Source organism: Rhyacophila brunnea, unplaced genomic scaffold, assembly GCF_057557595.1.
Source record: "Rhyacophila brunnea isolate RB1 unplaced genomic scaffold, BYU_Rbru_1.0 scaffold_1, whole genome shotgun sequence".
Classification (NCBI taxonomy): domain Eukaryota; kingdom Metazoa; phylum Arthropoda; class Insecta; order Trichoptera; family Rhyacophilidae; genus Rhyacophila; species Rhyacophila brunnea.
Genome location: NW_028232751.1, coordinates 35798131 through 35821701, shown reverse-complemented (window position 1 = coordinate 35821701; position 23571 = coordinate 35798131). Strand labels below are relative to the sequence as shown.

Genomic DNA, 23571 nt, shown 5'->3' with positions numbered 1-23571 from the left:
GTGTATTTTAGGCGTGTAACGAAGTTGCGCGTGCCGATGTAACAGTTTGGCGTGTGACAGAAGTTGCGCGGGCCGATGCAACACATAATTTATTATTATGATTATATTCATTTCGGTCTCAGGGTACATTCACATGCGCATTGTGTCATTTAGTTAGTCATTCAATACAACCAAGTAAACAGCACATCGTTATCTCACTTTGAAAAGGTTATAATTGCACTTGACCATGTTTTGAGCTATGAGCGTTTGAAATTTGGAATGGTAATATTTTCAATATAAAAAGACATGTAGATAGGACTCCGGCATACTGCTAATTCCCATATTTGAGAAAAGATGACTCTGAAATGAACGTATATGATAGAATATGTATAATGGAACCTTTTAACACCAAAAAGTAATTTTAGGCCAAAATGTCAATTAGTACCTTTTCAAAGTAAGGTAACGACATGTTTTAAACATAACCAATATTGTGTCATAATAAATATATAAACTAATTTCTGGAGACTAACATTCTACACTGTTAATTTATATTCATAAAACTTTATTTATATTGGAGTGTATATTTATTTTTCATTGTAAAGATTGTGTATCAAGATTTGGGGCTATATTTATGTAAGTATTATTTATGAGTAAAATTACATATTTATAAATAAATACATATCGCAAATGTTGGGTTGGTAAATAATTCAAAAAATTTATTAAAATTTGATTTTTTATAATTCAACATGGGCACTTCTCAATCGATTATTACCGCTGTGTGGCAAAGATGTGTTTTGGTCCAATGCAATAATTAAATTATCATGTACTATATGCGACATAGATGAATCGCGTACGTTTTCATCAACCTAATCCACTGTAATATTAATAGACTCAGGTTACGGCTTATTTTGTTTTCTTACGCCAAAGAAGTATTACTTTTAATTTTCATAATATATTGCCTGTTTTTTCTTCATACATTATTTTTATTTTTATATTTAACTAGCTGACCCAGCGAACTTTGGACCGCCTCAGAATCAATAATCTTGTGTTAACTTATTAGCTGAATTAAAATACTCAAAATGAATTAAGTTCAATAAATGTGCAAAAATCAAATCAAAATGAAATAGATTACATAGTTTTGGTTGGTTCAGATTTCGAAGCATGATAACTACCAAGTCAATCTTCAGTTGTAAATTGTGCGGTGGTAAGCCAGGCAGACCCAATAAGTTTAAAAATTCATTTGGATGGTTGGTTGCTTCGTCTTCGTTTATTACACAGTTGATAGATTTGAAGGAATGCATTGCACCAACGATTTGATTTTGAATTGTGAAGTTTAAGTGATCCACATCTCTGTTCTTTGCCGCAAAAATTGCTCGTTCACTCAATCAATTGTGATTTTTGTGGTTAGCAATGACGTTCGGGAACACTTTGTTGATGAGGTCATCCTTCGCTGAGACGAAATTTCAAAAATTCAGCGGAATCGAAATCAATCCGTTCGATTCGTCGACAGGAACACGGCAGTTACCGATAGTCAGCAATTGCTTTTCGGCAGATGGATCGTTTAGCAATGCAACTCGCATGTTTGTCGTCAGCTGAAGTTTCTTCACATAGCGCCACAGAGTCTATGATTTGAGGCAAGCGTTCATTTCATCGGCAGCGGCCGATCTTGGAATGACTGGTAGTGTTTGGCGGAAATTGCCAGATAGTAGAATCATTGCGCCACCAAAACATCTTGAGTCATTGCGCAGATCTTTCATAGTTCGATTGAGTGCTGCCAATGCGCATTTGTGCGCCATTGTGCATTCATCCCAGGTGATGTTTTTACTTGCTACCAAAACTTTGGCCATTGCTGAGTGTTTCGCATTACTGCTTGTTGGTGTTTCAGTCGTTTGAAGGTTTAACGGCAATTTCAACGCTGAATGAGCCGTTCGGCATCCTTCTAACAACGTGGCCGCTATCCCAGAAGGAGCAACTGCTACAGAAATTTCGGATCTCGCACGAACAGTGGCCAAAATCAATGACATGAGAAATGTCTTCCCAGTTCCACCAGGCGCATCGAGGAAAAATAAACCACCATTTCCATCATCAATTGCCTTCATTAACGTATCGTACATTTCTTTCTGTTGGGGGTTCAACATTGGTACATTCGATCGAACCTATAGGTTCAATGCATCTCGATCATATTCACGTTCACGTTCCAATTCTCGATTAAAAGCGTCATTCATTCCACGATGTGGCGTTGGCATTCCTAACTTGACTAACAAACTGCCGCACATGAGATAACACATGTCTTCGATCAAAAGCAAAGCCTGGTTATATGTCTCCTCATTCACTTCGAGATCGGGATTCTCTGAACCGACATGAATTCGATTTAAAATGTCTTCTAACATGTCATCCTTGTACTTGTTCCACAGTTCAGGTGGATTTGATGGGAAGCATGTCGAAATAATGATAGCAAATAATGTGCGTATCTGACTTGGAGATGCAGAAACTTAATTAACTTAATTGCTACAGCGATTTTCATGTCCCAATGAATATCGTTTTCAAGCAAATTGAGCTGTTGACATGCAGCACAAAATGTTGGACACACTACACCATTGACAGTTCGAAGTGTTTCAAATTATGTCGGCCCACGAACATTTACCATCAACAACCGCAAGTAGAAGCATTCGTCATACTTCGGATGAACTGTGTAAATGCGACCAAGAGCATCATTAGAATGCACATCCGGATGATCAGGAACCGCATCGCCTTGCTTACGACGTTGAAATTTCTTCGATGAAGCGTTCCAAGTGTAATAACGTGGCGTCTCAGAGTAGAACAACGTTCGTGCAATCGAATCGCTTTGACAAATTGAAAAGAAACTGGTCAATGTTGTGGCTGGAGGTGTTACAGCACGTTGAGCAACATTCGATGCATTAAAATAAACTCGTTGACCATTCTCCAGATGCACCGCCAAATGTATACCAGTGGGATGACGTTCATGAATGGGGAATGAGAAAATACGCCAAATCGCTTCATTGCAGCTCACATATCGACAAACTTGATAGTGCGTGATTTCATCGTTGGTATTGGGAGTTTGAACGCCAAAAACCACAATATCGCTGCCTTTGGTGTCATATTTGCAGATATATTTGATGTACTTTACTGAATTGCAATACTCATGTATCAGAGATGGCGGTGTATATGGATTTTTTTGTGATTTTCTTACTACGAACAAAAAAAAATCATCGAAATCAGTCAATCAGTTCCAAATCATCAATAGACATCAAAAAAGCCGTTCCATACGAAATCTATAAGAAAATTAATGTTCTTCATAATTTATTTTTCCGTGAATTTTTCCGATGTTTTATTAATTATTTAGGGCAGAGACAAATCCAACAAATTAAAGATCATTAAAATCGGTCAAGCAATTTTGAATTATAAAATAAATGGTCTAATTAAACCGACTTGTTTTATTAGATTAGATTAGATTATCTTCTGGCTTGCAGCATTGTAAATAACACTGGAAAATTAATCACACAATTGAAAATTACATAATGAAGCAATTATCGATACGCGAAATTTCATAACCTCAGAAAGTGAACATTTTAAAAGGCAACTTATCGTTTGAAAATCACGATCAAGATCGCTATTTGTCTATAACAAAGTCTTTCGGTATTATCTGAGGCTGAACTGAATCAACTGTCAAAAACGCCATGTTCATACTTTCTTTTGTTTGTTTGTTTCTTGTTTATTGTTTCTGTCATGTATCAGAGATGGCGTTGTATACGGATTTAAATTTTTTGTGATTTTTTTTTTATTTTCGAATGCGCGAGATCCATCGTTTAAATCCATTGATATCAGTCAAAAGCCGTTCGATACAAAATGTATGAAAAATTAATTTTATTCATAATTTTCTTTTCCGTGAATTTTCCGATGTTTTAATAGTTATTCTGCTATTCGGGGCTGAGACGAATTTAACAAATCAAAGATCGTAAAAATCGGTCCAGCCGTTCTCGAGTTATAAATGGTGTAACTAACCCGGCTTTCTTTTATATATATAGATTTTTATTTTCTTATAGTACTATCTGTTTTTCTATTTTAATTAATTTTTAATAGCTCTTCCACTGTTTTTTTTTATATCTGTATTTACTCTAAGATTTTTTAGTCTTTGCCTCTTATTGGGATGATCACTATTATTCTTATCTATATATAATAATAATAATATATAAAACGGGTTAGTTACACCATTTATAACTCAAGAATGGCTGGACCGATTTTTATAATCTTTGTTTTGTTGGATTTGTCTCCGCCCGGAATAGCAGAATAACTATTAAAATATCGGATAAATCACGGAAAAAATAAATTATGAAGAAAATTCATTTTCTCATACATTTTGACATTTTGAACAATGAACCTCGCGCATTCGAAAATAAAAGAAAATCACAAAAAATTTAAATCCATATACAACGCCATCTCTGATACATGACAGAAACAATAAACAAGAAACAAACAAACAAAAGAAAGAATTATAGTCGAAATGTCTAACTGTCAATGGTGTAGTGTGCCCAACATTTCGTGCTTCATGTCAACAGCTCAATTTGCTTGAAAACGATACTCATTGGGATATGACAATCGCTGAAGCAATTGTTTCTACATCTCCAAATCAGATACGCACATTATTTTCTATCATTATTTTGACATGCTTCCCATCGAATCCACCTGAACCGTGGAACAAGTACAAGGATGACATGTCAGAAGACATTTTACTTCGAATTCGTGTCAGTTCAGGGAATCCCGATCTCAAGGTGAATAAGGAGATACATAACCAGGCTTTGCTTTTGATCGTATATAATATGTGTTACCTCATGTGCGGCAGTTTGTTAGTCAAGTAAGGAATGCCAACGCCACATCGTGGAATGAACGACGCTTTCAATCGAGAATTGGAACGTGAACGTGAATATGTGGAGATGCATTGAACCAATCAGTTCGAACGAATGTACCACTGTTGAACGCCCAACAGAAAGAAGTGTACGATACATTAATGAAGGCAATTAATGATGGAAATGGTGACTTATTTTTCCTCGACGCGCCCGGTGGAACTGGGAAGACATTCCTCATGTTATTGATTTTGGCTACTGTTCGTGCGAGATCCGAAAATGCTGTAGCAGTTGCTTCTTCTGGGATAGCGGCCACGTTGCTAGAAGGATGCCGAACGCCTCATTTAAACTTGAAATTGCCCTTAAACCTGCCAACGACTGAAAAACCGACATGCAACATTGCGAAACACTCAGTAATGGCCAAAGTTTTGTTAGCAAGTAAAATCATCACCTGGGATGAATGCACAATGGCGCACAAACGCGCATTGAAAGCACTCAATCGAACTATGAAAGATCTGCGCAATGACTCAAGAAGTTTTGGAGGCGCAGTGATTCTACTATCTGGCGATTTCCGCCAAACACTACCAGTCATTCCAAGATCGACCGCTGCCGATGAAATAAATGCTTGCCTCAAATCATCGACTCTGTGGTGCTATGTGAAGAAACTTCAGCTGACGACAAACATGCAAGTTGCATTGCTAAACAATCCATCTGCCGAAGATTTCTCCAAGTAATTGCTGACTATCGGTAACGGCCGTGTTCCTGTTGATGAGTCGAATGGATTGATTTCGTTTCCGCTGAATTTTTGCAATTTCGTCTCAACTAAGGACGAACTCATCAACAAAGTGTTACCGAACATCATTGCTAACCACAAAAATCACAATTGGTTGAGTGAACGAGCAGTCTTGCGGCAAAGAACAAAGATGTGGATCACTTAAACTTCACAATTCAAAATGAAATCGTTGGTCCACTGCATTCCTTCAAATCTATCGACTGTGTAACAAACGAAGACAAAGCAACCAACTATCCAACTGAATTTTTAAACTCATTGGATCTGCCTGGCTTGCCACCGCATAATTTACAACTGAAGGTTGGCTCGGTATTCATCATGCTTTGAAATCTGAACCAACCAAAACTATCTAACGGAATGCGTTTGGTGGTGAGAAAACTCATGGGCAATTTATTCACGCGACGATAATCAAAGGAATGTTCAAAGGTGAGGAAATTCTCATTCCGAGAATTTCGATGATCATAACCGATATGCCATTAAACGAATTCAATTTCCAATTTGTCTTGCATTCGGCATGACGATCAACAAATTATAAGGCCAATCCTTGAGTGTTTATGGCCTGAATCTATAAAATGAATGTTTCTCTCACGGTCAATTGTACGTAGCATGTTCATGTGTCGGCAAACCATCTGCTTTGTTCGTTTTCGCACCTGAATTTTGAGAACTATGTATACTTTCTGTTGGTGAAACAATAAAATCGGGCTATGTATGCATTCCTTGGCTGTAAACGCACACTTTGACGGGTAAGACAATTAATATATAGTGAAACAGGACACTTATTTATTTATTTAATTATTTAAAAACAAAAAATGTAGTATATATTTTTGGGGAGTGCATTGATTAGTCTTGCATCTGACACAAGGAAATAGTTCTGACAGAAGAGATCATGGCTTCGACTATATAGGTAATTGAAAGGTGCATTTAAATTAAAATTATTTAAGACGTTAAATTGGAAACCATCATTTGTGAGAGCAGAAAAAAAATATCTTAAGAGCAAAGGTGACCTACGACCCTCAAGATTTAAATATACTGGGTTAAAAGAATTGCAAAGTGAAAGCGCTAAATCGCCCGAAATGGACAAAGTTTCTGGAGAATTGTCGAGTCCAAAATGATGATGATCATGGTCCCTAAAAACCAGAACGCGCGGCGTAGGCATATCTATCGAGAATTTCCACGTACCACCTACCTCATATATTTTTACTATACGATGTTAACAAACTGGTAATAGTTATTTTATTCTCCAAACATGTAATAGCGATTAGCACACGAACGTCTCGTTTCCATGAATAGATTGTTACAAATGAGCTTAATTTACAGGAACAATAAAAATTCAGCCCCTACGAATGCTTGATAATTTAAATTGATTATGCATCTCTATTAGCACCAAAAATGAATAACAGCGGGGGTTTCTATTTATGCACCTAATTGTCAAGAAACGTAACGAAAGTTTAAAACCATTAGTAAGTGTTATGGTAAGGTAAATAATAATTCTTGTATTCTCTTACAGCTTACGGGAGATATTAAAATGTCCATAAAGTGTGTTATTATGCATTAGAGATTATTTTTTAGTAAATGTGACACTGTATGCATAGATTTTTTATACGCAAAATATACGTTATTTAAAAATAAACTCAAAAAATTGCAAGCAACAGTATGTCATACGTACATATAGTTCAAAATCTTTGCAAACATAATGCATGACCAATCGCAAAATTAATGTTAGTTGTATGGAAGAATTTGGCGAAGATTTTTGAATTTTTAACAATTACTTGATTAATTATTTTTCTGTAAAGAGAAATTTAAATATCTTTCAATTAACGTAACAACCAAGCACAAAGCAATCTTGTCTCATGAAATTTTACGCTCCGAAAAGGTAATTTAAAAAAATGTTAATTTGTCTATTTGACTAACGCTTTTTTACAGATGGGCAAACGACGTACGAATGTTATATAAAATTTTACTGCCGGGAAATTCATAGTTTCAAAGTGGTTCTATTCCTACAGATTTTATGTATTATTATCGTTACAAATTAAATTAAAAACAAACTTAATATACGAAACTAATATAATACATGCGTTAATTATGTGATCTATGCCAACTAGCATGGTAAACGGGTAATTTAAATATAACAAAACGATGCGACAAACAATTAGTCGTACAATAAGATTGAATTATTATATTATATATTAAAATCATAAATATTTATAGATCTATTAAAAATATTTGATACCGTTAAAACATAGTAATATCTAGGAGCCAGATTTATATGCTAGTGCATGTTTTGTTAGGGTGTATGCACAGCTATGAGAGTTGCACAGAAATCTGGTTTGAAAGACGCAGAATCCAAAAATAAAATTTTATTGTGCATGTAAATGCATATTTGAGACGTTAGAGCATATTTGAGACATTAGTGCATATTTCATAAATAAATGCATATTTTAGAGATTTTGCATTGATAATTTTAGTTTTATTAAATTATTTCATCGAAATATAACTAAGTTACGAAGGTGGATAGTTAAGATGCACTTGCATTTTTAATGCCATCTCCGAGCTGTGGATTTATGAGAAAAAGTGAAGTCAACTCGGGCACTTTTATTTAAATTTTACCCAATCACCTCTGTAGACGTTGAGTGGTCGTTTTCCGCATATAAACAGATATGCGGAAAAATTTTATGCCAGATCATACATAATATTGAAAAAAATATTGTAACTTATTTTTTTCGGACAAAAAATAGAAAATATTATTAAGGAATTGTTAAGTGTGTCGTTTTTGTTTTTTAAAGTTATGTTTGATTTACATTGTATTTATTATTCAATTATTTGTAGTTGTGAAAAAATTATTTTGAAAACTGTAATAATTGATTAACTTTATATTGATTATTTATGTTTTCTTGTTTTGTTATCTTATTATGTTGAAAGATTATAACTAGTTGTTCGATTTTTTGGCAGTAAAATTGGGTAAAGTGTGTATTTACAATTTTTTCCTACAAAAAATGTAAATTTTTAACTGCATATTTTTTCGGTTTTAGTGCATATTTTATTGATTTTAAGTGCAAACGTGCATGCATATAATTATGTTCTTTGTTGCATATAAATCCGCTCCCTAGTGATATCACTACAATTCTAGCCACTTATGGTATATGTAGTGACTATCGATTTAATGGGATTGAAGTCCTTCCAGAATTTAGTTGGGCCGATCAGCTATTGTTTCAATGATGCATAATTATTATTACTTTCAGTAAATTTTCGATACCATAAGGCATTTAAAATTAATGAAATGCATGTCATTCACAACCAGAATCTTGAATCGTGGCACTTTGAAGGGGTTTCTCGTTTCTTATATCGCGCTAAACGCATATCTGCATGCGGATACATAAATTATTATTTAAAGTAAGTTAGGCGAATTTTAATTATTGGTGACACCTTTTAAAGTTTTTACTCCACATTGTATATCAATTCGTATTAGCCATATGGTACTTCTGGAGCAATTATGATGACTACATTGTCCATTTGACGCTTACAATATTAGGGCTATGATTTTTTAGACTATTTTGCATCATATTGACAATTTATACAAGTCTAATATCACTACAGATATATGAAATATCTAAATATTAATTGTTTAATAAAATCTGATATTACTTTAATGCCACTGACTGTCAATCCTAAATATAACTAAATGCAATATAGTATAATAACGTTCAGGACTAGTTTGATCAATTAGGCATCCTCAACAAACTGATCCTCACAACTAAATTAAAAATGGTTTCTTAATCAGCCAAAAATAGTCCTTACCAATATTATATTTTGCGAAATAAGTTTTTTTAATTTGATGTGTTAACAAGTGTTTTAATTTAAAAAAATAATTGACTTTAATTATATAATTTTCATGGGGTCTTTCAAACTAAAATTCATTCTAATATGCTCACGTATTGTTTGGAGATTTTAGTAGTGTAATATTACGTCGTTTGATAATAATTATTAGTTATGTACAGTTAGTCATTTACGCGTACTGAAATTACGCGTATACGAATAGCAGTAGCGCAACCGAACCTGAACAAAAAAAAACGTTATATCATCGGTAAAAAAGATTTTTTAAGTTGGAATAAAGAAAGGGGAGCAGAAGAAAAAGGCTGAAAGAAAAGGATAAATAAGAGAAAGAGACAATGAGAGAAGAGTCGGAGCGCGCGCATTGTTTTCTTTTGTAATTGAAAAATGGCGGGAGCGGAAACTGTAATGGCGAAGCGCCGGAAGTCCCCGTACTCAGGTCGGCCCCGGCTTTTCAAAATAGAACGCCTTTTGTTGTTTCGACTTCTACGAGTGTATGTAAGGACTTTGGAAGACGTTCCCACACCAGTCACTCCTCTCCTTCCCATTGTCAGGGTAAATAGCTACCTTCTATCTCTCGATGTCGTAATATTTGTCAGATTGGAAGCGGCGCGGGGAGAAGAGAAAAGAATATAAAAAAGGTTCCTTTTTTTTTGTTTTTCCCCCGTGTGGCACCGGCAGATTTATTTTTATTGTGCCACATCTAAGTGGTGTGCCTGAAAAAAGTTAAAAGGCCTGATGCATTTAAGTTGTTAGAAAAAAAGATTATAAAGAACCTCGAAAGAAAACTGAAAATTGTAGGTATTACGTTCATATTTTTTTTGTTATTCTTAATACACAATAACATAAATTACTTTTATCTTTAAAATCAGTTAGGTATATATTCTCTCTTTATTTTGTAAATAACCTATATAATAAGGTCAACTAATTAGATTTATTTCAAACATGTTGCATAATACACAACCAATTATTAATCACAACATGAAATTTAATTAAAATATAACGAATGCATAATAAAAATACAAAGTGAAGATTTGTATTAGAAAGAAATGCTTATAAAAATAAAATTTAAATAACATAATACACATCATATCACTGAAAATGTCTACGTCTAGTTGCAGCCCTTGATACTGTCACCTGATAAACCAGGTAAGAGGAAACAGTTTTGATCCGCATGGCCATGACTGTGATTATACAAGTAATTTAAAATATTTGATTTACGCATGGGTATCTGTATCTGTATATAGTATGTTGGTTTATTCCTTCCAATTCTTAATATTTACCACAAATTATAATACAGTTTGCATATTTTGGATTCGATTTTTATTGTGGCGTTATTTTGTTTGACTTTATTGCAATCAGAATTATTCTACGCCTAGATACAGTTATTTTGATGTTGAAAAATGTAATTACTATTGGTAAGTAAGATAATTATATACAAACATATATATCGATCAATGACGCATCCTTGTGCGAAGCCGAGTACTTCAGCTAACGTTCAATATTTATGATAAATATAATGTGATTAGAGGACTAGAATTGTTTTATTTTTTTTAATGTGTTTTAACATTTTATACTAGACATATCAAGCAGGTAAAGTTCCCATTCGAGATATGACTGGATCGACTATTTTTTGGGTTCATTATGTCACCAATAAGGAGGTTTTAAGATGAGTGACTGCGCCTTGCAACCACCATCAAATGAATAGATGGACACAGAAACGTAAGCAGAAAGGGATCATCTAGGTACGAAACCTTCATACGTGATTCAAAATCCAAGATGTTTATGATCTGATACAACTGCCTTGCATGTAACGTACACTAGTATTCGACAGAGGCATACATCAAGAGGATAGGCTCAGTACGGAGTATAATTTGCATGTAGATAATAAAATATTAATCTACAATATACGTACTTTAGAAACTATTATAATGTGGTAACACCACGTAAACGTTAGTTTAATTAATACAATATTAGTCATTAGCTCATTCCCTTTTTTATGAGATGGGAGTAAAAATAAAGATAACATGTAAAATATTTATGATGTGGACACATTCTTCGGTTGATGCTACATTATAATATATACATACTACTATACGAGATACATATTTCCGAGTCTGCGAAACTTGAACCTGGAACCTCCGATTGCTTGTAACGACCAATATTAACTAAATAACGTTAAATGAAACCATTAAATGTGGATAGTTTCTTTATCGTAAAAATTAAATTGATACCATGGTAACGCATAAAATAATTTTTAATAAATTGATAGGTCACTTTATTTTCAAATCGTTGAATATTTCAATATTATCAAATATAAATAATACATAATATTATATATAATTGTAGGTACAATAAGATATTTTAAAATATGTCCTTACATGTGAGATGATTAACTAAACATGATGTTGTGATTGAAAGCTAAGTAATGACAATTATTTTCATTCAATATATTCTTAGGCATATTTAATTTTATATTGCCGAGTATAAGCTCCAAATAAATTGGTGGTTTATTGACATGCATTGTAATAATATATTTGGTTTGATTGTAGATGACAAATTTGTAAGGGTTGTTGATCATCTAGCGGTTTTATAAGGTGTAAACCTATTTAAATAATAAATGTATTTATTGAAACAAATCTCATTACTTTATACCATGTCATAGTCAATAAGTAATAGAAAATTCTATTCTAGTTGGATTATTTATTTAGCGAAATGAATGTCAAAATATTTAAACGATCTTATTACATTTTTAATAATATAAAAATTAGACCGACAGACAAATATGTAAAATTTCACTGTGGTGAGAAGGTTGGAAAACATTATTTTGTAGGTACGTACTTTTAAATATTACAATATCGTAGAAGATATCTGAATCTGACACATAAGTTGGATTAATCGGAAAGCGCTGGTTTTTTGAGATTTCAATTGAAATCCATGTTAAAATTATGTCGTTATATATTACTTACCAATCCAATATTCATCGCTAATTAAACATTCCGCTTTTTATTTTGAATTAGAAATTGCATTGTATTTATATCTAAAAAAATGCTCCACGTTCACAAATGTTGAACATGGCACATCAATATTTATGTGAAAGTTTCATTTGTATGTATTATAAAATTTACGACACAATACGATAAAAAATACGCGTGTAGTTTGCAATAACAGTAAACATAAATATAATTTTCAACCGAAAATTGCCCAAAAATTATGTCTAAGATAGCTTAAGACTTCAAGAGACATTTCTGAAGTTCACACATTAGTGTAACATCGAATGCAAAATATGTTGTATAGGTAAGTACCTATTTAATAAAGTTTGTTTTGTGAAAACTGTATTTCAAATATTGTGAGGATAATAATATTGACATACACTCCCACCTGGAAATAGAGGATAGTAGGTACGTTTGATACGTAGTCATTGTGGATTGTGTATTCAAAACCCGGGTTAGAGTAAAATTTACATGGGGTATTTTAATGAATGTACTAGTATTGTGTATCGTGGGCCTTGGCTCAACGGTTTGAAAAAAAAATCATTATAAATAACTTTGAAGACATCTTTACATTGCAAATGTTCACATTCTCGACATTAGAGCGTAAATTAAAATGTCCAGCCATCGTCGCTTTTGGTTCTACAATCCTAGGGGTGTCTTGACCTCTTAAAGAAACTGTCTCCTTCTCAGGCGATGCAACGCAACCGATTTTCAACTATTTCAAATTTGCCTTGCTGGTAGCTCCTCCGGCATTTTACGTAAGTGAATAAACCATTGTGATTTTTGCGGGTTTTTTTTACAGCGTGAATGTTTAACCCTTTATCCTATAGAAAGTGAATATAGCTCATCATTATTATTATCTCGACTACCAAATGTAATTTTCCTTGACAGCTCCGAATTTTTTTCAAGACTCTCTTTTCACTAATATATCACACCTCTGTCTCATTATGTTTGCTGAGTGCCCAGTATTTTAAACCGAATAAATATTTCTTGGCGACCAGCTGTTTGTAGAAAAAAACGTTATTGATGATTCACAAACATTATCGAAATTAAAAAGAGCAATTATATAAATATATGGCATGCGGGTATGGATAACTATGGACTTAATCCAAGAGATGTCACGGATAATTAAGGCTTTCTAGATGTGGCTGTATAGGCGCATACACAAAATTCCTTAAATTAACAGTCTCAAAACAAGAAAATCAGAAAATTATACTAACTCAGTCTCATCGTGAGAGGACAAAAGTTCAGCATTACTCAAAGAAATATCAACTGTAAAAGTCGGCGCACAGTGGCTTCAAAAAAACCTCTGTGTTGGGACGAGTGCAGTTCCACCAAACAATTCCGATTAGTAGATGATGAAGCAAATATCACCATGATGGTGGCCGACCTTCAATAGGTGATTGCATGAAGACTTATGTGTTGTTTGTGTATCCATGTAGTCCCATTGGTTGTATTTAATTTAAATAGCCACATTTTATAATTAGTTGTGTACAAACTGCCTTTCGATTTCTGTAAGCTATTGAATGAGCTCAAATTTACTATTCTAAGATGCAAAAAAAAAACTGAAGACAAAGCGCATCTTAACTGTGATTATGGTGAAGTGCAGGACGTCATTTATAGGCTGGTCTGTCCTCGTATCGGAATCAAATGCAATGAAGAAAATCTTCTGAAGGCAAATGATTTGGTGATCTCCGCTGCAATCTTCGCAGGGAAGTGACATGATTCCGGACACGGCAAGTAAGTAAATACGTATGTTGTATAGATTATATTTGATGGCACATCAAGTAGGTTGACTGATAAATAATTATTGCATGCCTTTGTGCAGGAGGGTTTGGGGAGAGAGAGATATTGAGATGTAATCTAGCGCATCGGGATCGAATGGGCGGCGCCGCGAGGATAGAGGGCGGCTTCTCCGGTCGCCATGGCAACCCTCCCTCCCAACGCGGCGCCCAGGGCGGCATGATGCGTGACGCCTGCAGACTCAAAATAAGCCCCCCCGATGTCACAATTAAATACATTTTCCACAGCGCGTAGAGCCTGCGATCGGAAACCCTCGTCGTATATCGTGGGGGTATGCACATATACGTATGATAATGTACTATACACATAGGTGACACATCACCTTGCATTTATGGCGTATTGGCAACAATATATTTTTGTTGTTTGATAGCCATATGACAAGATGTAAATATGCTAAGGTAGTAAAATTAAAAATGTTCAAAGAATGAACGATGAATTCAATGAATTATTACCGGCCCAATTTTGGCTACATGTAATTTGAACGATTTTGTTTACGAAAGAAAATTTACTGATCGATATCAAAATGCATTCAATCCAAATAAAATTATTTTCATCGATCAGTGGTTTTACGCTAAAACGGTTGTTTATACGAATTAAAAAAAAATAGTAAGTTGCATTTTATTGAGATAGGATATTAAATTAGAAATTAATTTGATAATAAATAAGATAGGTATGTATTTAAATATGTACTTGATTTTTAACATTCCCAATGGCTTAAAATTCTATAACCTTTAAAATAAATTAACAGAAACATTCAAAGTTACACAAAAAATATAATTGCACGTAGTATCATGAAATAATAAATAACTGTAGTGGAACCAATGGAACAGTGGTACTGTAAAATTGTAGGTACTTAGTATTAATTTCTAATAATGTAATAATATATCGTATATGCTACAATTTTATTATTATTTTTATTATTGTTTTAATATTTTGGTGCCTATAATATACACAATTTTAATTATTTCTGTATCCGAAGAAGCGAAGTAAGATTATTGATTTAGGTAGTATAGTATTACTTCAATGGAAATACATTCTCAACTTTATAGCAACACTCATGCTCCCACATCCTGAAGCGGGCCCCAAGATTTGGCTTAGGTTAAAGGCAGTGTGATGCTCTACAGTAGCGTTTTCCAAATGAGTTCACCGTAAAATTGTTGGTATTTAGTGATTTTTTAATACATCCAGTTGAATTATGGAGTTATCTAGTAATGACACATTTAAAAATTACATCACACAGCCACATATTTTAAAATATAACCATTAGGTAACTCAGTTACCGCTGACGGCAGAGCTGTTGTGTCCTCATTAGGAGGCCATTAGATATAATTAGCATGTTATTTAAATGTGGTAATTTATTAGTAATTAAATGCTCCACGGTGAAGCGGTTTCAAGAAAAATAGCACCGCAGGCGACTTTTCGTACCTACTATTTGAGAAAATTTGTGATGTGTGTGTTATCTCACTTATTTAGTCCCCCATGAGCCCAGGCCCCTAGGATAGAGCCAAGTCAGCCCTCCCTCTTGTGGGGGCCATGGCAACACTATTCATTGTCGAATAAGCGAATGGCGAAGAAGCCTGTTTCGCTTATACTGAACACGTTACGTTTTGCATTTAAATCACGTCATTATCTTAAGTAATTATTCATTGATTAATAAAAATAGTATATTTATAAATTAATAGTGCATGACATATTAAAAATAAAATTTAGGAATACTCTTACGCTATCCAGGAATCAAGGAAAGTACCCACTTATTGTTGATACCTCGATTCACGATAACAAAAGATAGCCATTGCTATTCGTTAATTTCATAGTGATTAGGTATGTCACGGATGGCTTAATTGGTAAAACACGTTGGCCGGAATTCAATGGATGCCGAATCTTGACTTGCTCCGTGCAAATATTAAACATATTAAATATATAAAAACATATATTTTAATAGGTGAGATGTCCCAAATTTTCGTCAATAATCTTAAGAGCGTACTTCAGTGAAACGGCAAATAATTTTCAACAGTAGGTGCGACGAAATTTCTCACTATTCGCCAATCGGAAACCGACAGTAGAGGTGTCCGCACGTCGATTTGTTTTGTCATGGTGCCGGATGAAAATATTCTTAAATCGTGTAAAGATGACTAAAAAAACTTTACGTATGTACTTAAAAAAGAAAACATGTCAATGAATATACTATTATTAGTAGTAATATAACAATAAAGATAACATTAGATGGACGCATGTTGGATTTTTATGATAAATTATATTTCGTTCGGCACGCGTCATTTGCACAATCCGCGCATCGCCTAGCCACGATCTTTTTAGACCATGCCTCAACTGAAGTATAGCCTTAAGCGTTTTAGGCAAACCATGATTTTGAAATCAAGTTTTGGATAATAATTATACAATATTTGAGTTATTTATGAAGTCCACGATGACAGAGCGGCTAAGCATCGGATTTATGATGTCGCAGGTCTCGGATTAGAATCCAGGATCGGGCAAAAATTCACATGTTATTTTTCAATGTGTGTTTGGAGTTAGAGTGTAGTACCATTAAAAAGTTCTACCATGTAAAATTCAGTTAAATTAATAAATGATATTATTAATTACAGTCAAGTATAACGCAAATATTTACCAATTATGCTTTTTTATAAAATAGCGAATTTAGTTTAAAACTTCACTGGCAGACAATATACTTTAGAGGTCTTATAGTTTAGTAAAAGCAAGTAGATCTCACCCGTACGCGGAAAATTTAGATATACACGTGGAATAATGTATGTATCTACCATCAATGTGGCATGATGCCAAATTATATGAGAATGATAATAACGTAGTCAATTAAATGGATTGCACTCACCGAGAGATTTGGTCTTTTGTTCCAGCGTCGTCAACGAAGATTCTTCGGCTCGCACAGAAGTCCTCGGATTAAATCCCAAAGAATTGCCTGATATATCATGTCCTAAGTGATCACTGATGCGTTGGTTCCCCCCATAGAGGTCACTAAACGCACTCGCCGTGCCTAAGAAGCCAGACCTATCCTGGAGGGCTGCTTTGGCCTTCTCAACGCTTTGCTTGAGCTGCTCGAAGGTGGACTGGTGAAGGCGATAAGGGGGCCAGTCACCGGCTGCCCATGGCTCTTCTTTTAGGGCGCCTCTTTTGAGCTCAAGGGCGCCGCCGTACGAACAACTGCTCTCGTACATGTTCGCCTGTGACCTCGTGCGTTGGGGACGATATTTTTCGTACTTGGAGCGTTCGAGTCTGGAAAAAAATGACAGTATGAAAATCGTTGAAACGTGATGTAATCTAAATATATATTTAAAACTATAATCCTGAGAATATAGTTACATTCATTTACTGCACTACATCAAAATTTTCATATTTTGACCATGTCCAATCCTAAGAAGATTATATGGGCATCCACAGAGTTTTGTATTAACAGAGAAATGGATGTTAGCCTCTTGCTCAACCTATTAGGTCCATACTCTGACTCCACAGATAATATATTTAAAAATAATATGTTTATTATCCCGAGTCAAGATTCGAACCTGGAACCGACAGCATTATAAGCTGACGCGTTAGGTGCACGGCCATCGTGGGCGTAATATTTTATATCTATTTTATCTACTAAAATTGTTATATTTTTTTTTGTAATAATTATGACTACCTATTATATATACCGACATATTATGGAATATTATACTAAGTTCATTTATAATAAAAACGTTGTATTTTATTGCATTCTAAAAGTAAACAAATGATTAACAAACTGTATTGAATCGCTATTTTGTCCTCTTACACTGAATATGTTTTATTAAAATAAACCGATATTGAGAAGATTTTTGTTTTCTATGTAATATTGCTACAAAGATAAATACAACAAAATAATATATTACTATGCGCTTTATCACAATTTAAAAATAATGTTTATATAAGTATGCAGACGAAAATGGCCTCGATCATTAATTAATTAATTATCTTAATATTATATTTCCTTTTATTTTAATTAATCGTCATCTTATCATACCATCCTGTATCTGAGGTTGATTTTTGTCCTATCATCTTCTATCCGTAACACTTCGGTAGATATGCATTCGTACCAATTTAAAAATATTGCTTCTTCCTCTGCTGCGTTTACCTTGGTTAACGAGTTTTACAATATTGCACGTTTGTCCTTTCATAATGTAGCCGAGGTACTGTAGATTTCTGTTTTTCAGACTACGCTCGGTCCTCTCCCATTCGTTCGATGATTTCAACATTATTTAGTCACCGTGTCAGTACAAGGAATTTTGAAGAAAAATTTAATAAGAATAAATAATTAAGTTATATCGTATTCCATACCACCCCACCCACGATGGCCGCGAGGCTTAAGCGTCGGCATATAGCATCGTGGGTCCCACGTTCAAATCCTGGGTCTGACAAGTAGGTAGAGTCTGTCTTCTATAAGCTGGCGTGCCGGTTCCCCCCCTCCCCCGCTTCACCATCCATCTCGTTCCCTCCCATTGAAAACTTGAACAGTTGAATGCGATGGCACAATGCCTTCCGTGTGACGTGTACGCCAGTTTATAGAATACAGACTATAGGTACACATATTATTTTTAAATTTGTATATGAGTCAGAGTATGGACCTAATATGTGGGGCAAGTGGCTGATATCCATTTCTCGTAAAAACAAAATCTGTTAACACAAACCTTCACTCTGTGGAGGCCCATGATATTATGATCTTATTAGAATCGGATATTTTTTTTGAATGTGCTTATTTGCAAAAAATATATACCTACTTATATATAAAACTTTAGAGTCATTTCCATCATGTCATCCATACCCATATCACATAATGGGTAGTTAGAATAATACACTTTTAACACCCAAAACTTAACTACATAACTCTGTAACTAGAATATTAAGTACCTCCCAGCTAAAATTTTAGTAGCAGTGCCCATTTTAATTTCAATAAACATACTGGAATAATATACATACCGTCTCGTCTTTTTATGTATTTCGTAGATATAGTAAGATCAACAAAAAGTCTCTCTTTTAAAACCGATTTAAATGACCGATATTATGTCAGAAAATACGAAAATATAATATGAAGTATATATATCTGTTTTGTATTGAAGTTAGGTGTTAAGTTGGTATTAAACATTGAATTATAAATATACTTACTTCATTGTGTAAAATCGAACATTATTCAAATAAGTGATTGTAGCACTAAGAAATAAATCTCTACACTGAATAAATTATAAGTGTGATAAAACTCTTGGAAAGATATCCCCAATATATTATGAAAAAAGCTGCAAAAAAGACTAATGATTAAATTATTATCTGTAAGTCTTTGTGCATTCCTGATTTATGCATTGCAAATTTCATCTTGTTATCGCCCGCATCTTTCAAATACCGTAAGTATTGCAGCATAATTTTAGATTGACTTAAAAACTCAATTCTATATTTTTAAATGATATTGCCAGGATAAACATAAAAAAATTAAGATTGTTATGACTTAACTTACTTAATAATAATATGTCACCCATATTGAACACTGAAAGTGATCGACTTATGCCTGAAATAGCATATAACAGGACAAGCTGCATTGTAAACATCCAAATACACTAAACTGTCATTGTTATAATAGTCACAACAAAATGCATACTGCATACCTACTAATAATAATAATAATACTGAAATGTCAAACAGCAGCCAAACATGTCAGCTATAAGTAGTTTTTTTTTTAATTTGACCATTTGATATTTTGTTTTTCGTTTTCCAATGTCGTTGGGTCGTTGGAGAGGCCATTATCAATCGACTGTTAAAGAAAAAAGGACTTAACCTACACAAATCAAATTTTACAGGAGGCATAAAAACGTTTTTGTTATGGTTGTCGGTCAAAGTTAAAATATACAATATACATAGACCTTAAGTACATGAAGATAATAATGTTGGTGTTTCATGTTCCCGATCTCATATTAAACTATTGAAATAATTAGAGAAAAACCAATAAAAACGTTAGGTAAGTCGTTTTTCCAACTTCATTTCTTTTTCTCCATCTTTTTTTAAGTATAAGATAAATTTAGATAATAATTCGGCATTTGCTTTGGACACAACGTGTATTAAGCCGTGTTCAATGTTATTATACAATAAAACTTATTTTGAAAAAACTGAGGCTACTCCTACTTCTTTTCTTTATTCGAAATGATAATCTATTATATCATATATTGCAATGACCCAAATAATATATAAATAGATATAAAATACAAATATGAATATCTCACAAAACGTACAACTACATAGGTATCAGCATACGAGATACCATTGATCAAAATATAAATGTCGCGATAATTTTTATTCTGTAGTTTACCAGTGAGCCTGTACATAGGTTGTGTCAAAATTACGATAACAATAAACTAAATATGACCCTGCAAAATTTTATATTGGTTGCGCCAAAGTAAGTTTAATTAAAGTGCTAAATTGGTATTTTTATAACGCTTAATTGTCGGTTATAGGTATGCATTGCAAAACGAAAAGAATCATGCTCAGCGGTCAAGTTAATTAAATTCACCAATCTATCCGAGTAACAAAAGTCATGCCATGTCTAAACTATCCAGTTTTTAAACGATTAATTTTATTTTGACCACCAACGATCCAATAAAACCATTAGTATTATAATATATTCATATTTACTATGCACCCATAAGTAAAGGATCTTTTATTAATTTTACTTCCATTTTTAAAAAATATATTTATTTTATTTTTCAATCAACATTGTATATTATTTGAATCCAAAAAGTGAGTGCTGATGGTTGGGTTTCATACACTATATCTGGATTTGACTATAAGTAGCACTTAGCTTTTAAGTATAACATAATTACTAATCAGTTTAAATAAAACTCATTTTCGTTATTTAAATAATCATAATATAAAAGTTTAACTGGTTTATAACCTAATGAAATAATATCAATATAATATTGACCTAGATCTTTTGCATATATTATAACTAGAAAACTACAGCAATTCTTTTATTTTGTTAACTGTCAATTCATGGTAGAACTGCATTGTATCGTTGTTTAATTGAATAAAACACATTTTTTTATAGTACTTATTCCACTTTTAATCAATAAATTAGGACCGGTTTCGTTCGCCTCAGAGGGACATTTTCAACTCTAAGTTCTACGTAATTCAATTGAAAATGTCCCTCTGAGGCGGACGAAACCGGTCCTAATTTATTGATTAAAAGTTGAATAAGTACTACAAAAAAATGCGTTTTATTAAATTAAACAGCACTACAGTAATTCGCCTACATTACGGATACATATAACTATAATAGTCACACAAAGTTGACGGTAAACATGACAAAGTAATATTATGCACCATTTTGATTTAAGCATCTCTGTGATTAGTACAATTGCAGATTTACTGAACTGGACAGCAGTTAATAAGGTAAAAATCGCCCTGTTGGCGGCCGACCCCCGAAGGGATGGCACAAGAAAAACTTAGGTACTATAGGTAGGTACTATGTCGAATGATCATCCTAGCATTACTCAACGGTATAGTTCTCCCAAGAATTCTACATTGTTCAATATCCATCGGTTATTATCACAGTTTCTTATCAAGTATTTCAATACGCAACGGCAACATCAGCGAAGTGAAGAACATACATATTTGTCGATTTTTTTGCTGGAATGAAAGACGTATTATTGCAATGTATTCTTTATTTTCCCTTAAATCACAGATTTTTTTTAATGAGTAAAATTTTTATGTCAGTGTTGACCTGTGAAACTAAATACTAATGACTATCGGTCGTACAACAATTGTGTCCTAAAATAAAAGATCTTATCGTATGTACGAGTATTTTTTACGATATAAAATAGGATGAAAATGATTTTATATATTATTCTAAAATTATTTTTTTAACATTTATATTATCGATTAATTTTTTTATCACTACACACATTTATACAAGTAAATATCATTTGATCGAATTTTATGTGAGATAATCGGGCAAAGAGACATATCAGTGTAATAAAAAGTGCAAAGTTATAAAGCATATAGGTACTCTAATAAACCGATGGTTAAGATTTTAAAGGAAATAAAATTATATTGCATTTATATAATGCGCCAGATATATTAGTTTATGGTCTATCGAATGTTTTTAATTTTAAACACCATTACTCAAATATTCAAAGGAATATAAACCGTTCGTTTCTAAAAAATGTTGTTCAGTTTATAAATGTACGACGCAGTCCAATTATATCAAATAAGAAGACATTTAAGTAGATTCTCTCCTTTTTATTCGTACACAAAGTATGCTAACGGATGAGAAACTTTTTTACTTTATTATAATAAGTCCGCCAGTCGTAGACCGCCGGTTGAGGAACAGACATGAACCTGGCAACTCGTAACCCGGATATACATAGTTAAGATATTTCCTTGGGACACGGTAAATCACCGAGCAAATATAATTTATGTAACGTTTATAAATTAAAGGAGTTAATTGATTGATTACTCGTACTAAAAGCTTTCGACACATTGCAATTTAGCAATGAATCGGATGTGAGCAGTTAGTTTTAACAAGTACTGTATCAAAATAAACCGTTAGTCAGCACAAGAGATGAGCATAGACCATTTTATATGAATCGAAGTTCAACAATGTAATTGGAAAATAATTTACTATTTGACGACTACTTTAAATAACTGAGAAATAAAGTTGGAATTTAGCTTTATAATACAGATATATTAATAATACAATTAGATTCAAATAACAATCAGTAATTTGTATTACATTTAACATTGTACTGGATTGGCATATGTAACAAAAGGATCTTTTTGATATTAAATATCTACTTATATAATGATTTTATGATTATGGAAAAGTTTTAAATATTAATAAATGTCTTTCTATTCATACACAATATTTTTTTCTATCTGTAACTAGTATATTGCCTACTACATAATATACGGCTTTAGTGGAAAGTTATATACATTGTTATTTTATAATGTTAACACTTCTTTATCATACATTTAATAAATAGTTATTTACACTATTTACCTACATAGTTATTTTTTTTATTACCTGCTATGATATTTATAGATAAAAATTAGTTATATTATATAATTTAAATAAAATTGAAATATAAAAATTACTAAGTACTTAAATGAAAAATTATTTATTAATTTATTAACTTTAATTTCAATTTAAATACATAATTCAACTATGCAATATTAAAAAAACTATGACCAGAGTAGTAACAAATTCTGAACTAATTTTAAACAAATAATTATCATTGCGTTATTCAATTGATTACACTTCGATGATTGAAATTTGTATACCAAC

General features: G+C 32.9%; 1 protein-coding gene across 1 annotated transcript in view; it reads right to left on the bottom strand.

Moving 5' to 3' along the window:
- The window catches only part of LOC147079718 (DNA-binding protein D-ETS-3-like), a 207558-nt gene that overhangs the window by 183610 nt on the left and 377 nt on the right, over positions 1-23571 (bottom strand). The window contains exon 2 of the mRNA XM_085943576.1: positions 17104-17504. Within this exon, the coding sequence (XP_085799702.1) occupies positions 17104-17504 (401 nt within the window). The remainder of the gene's footprint in view (positions 1-17103; positions 17505-23571) is intronic.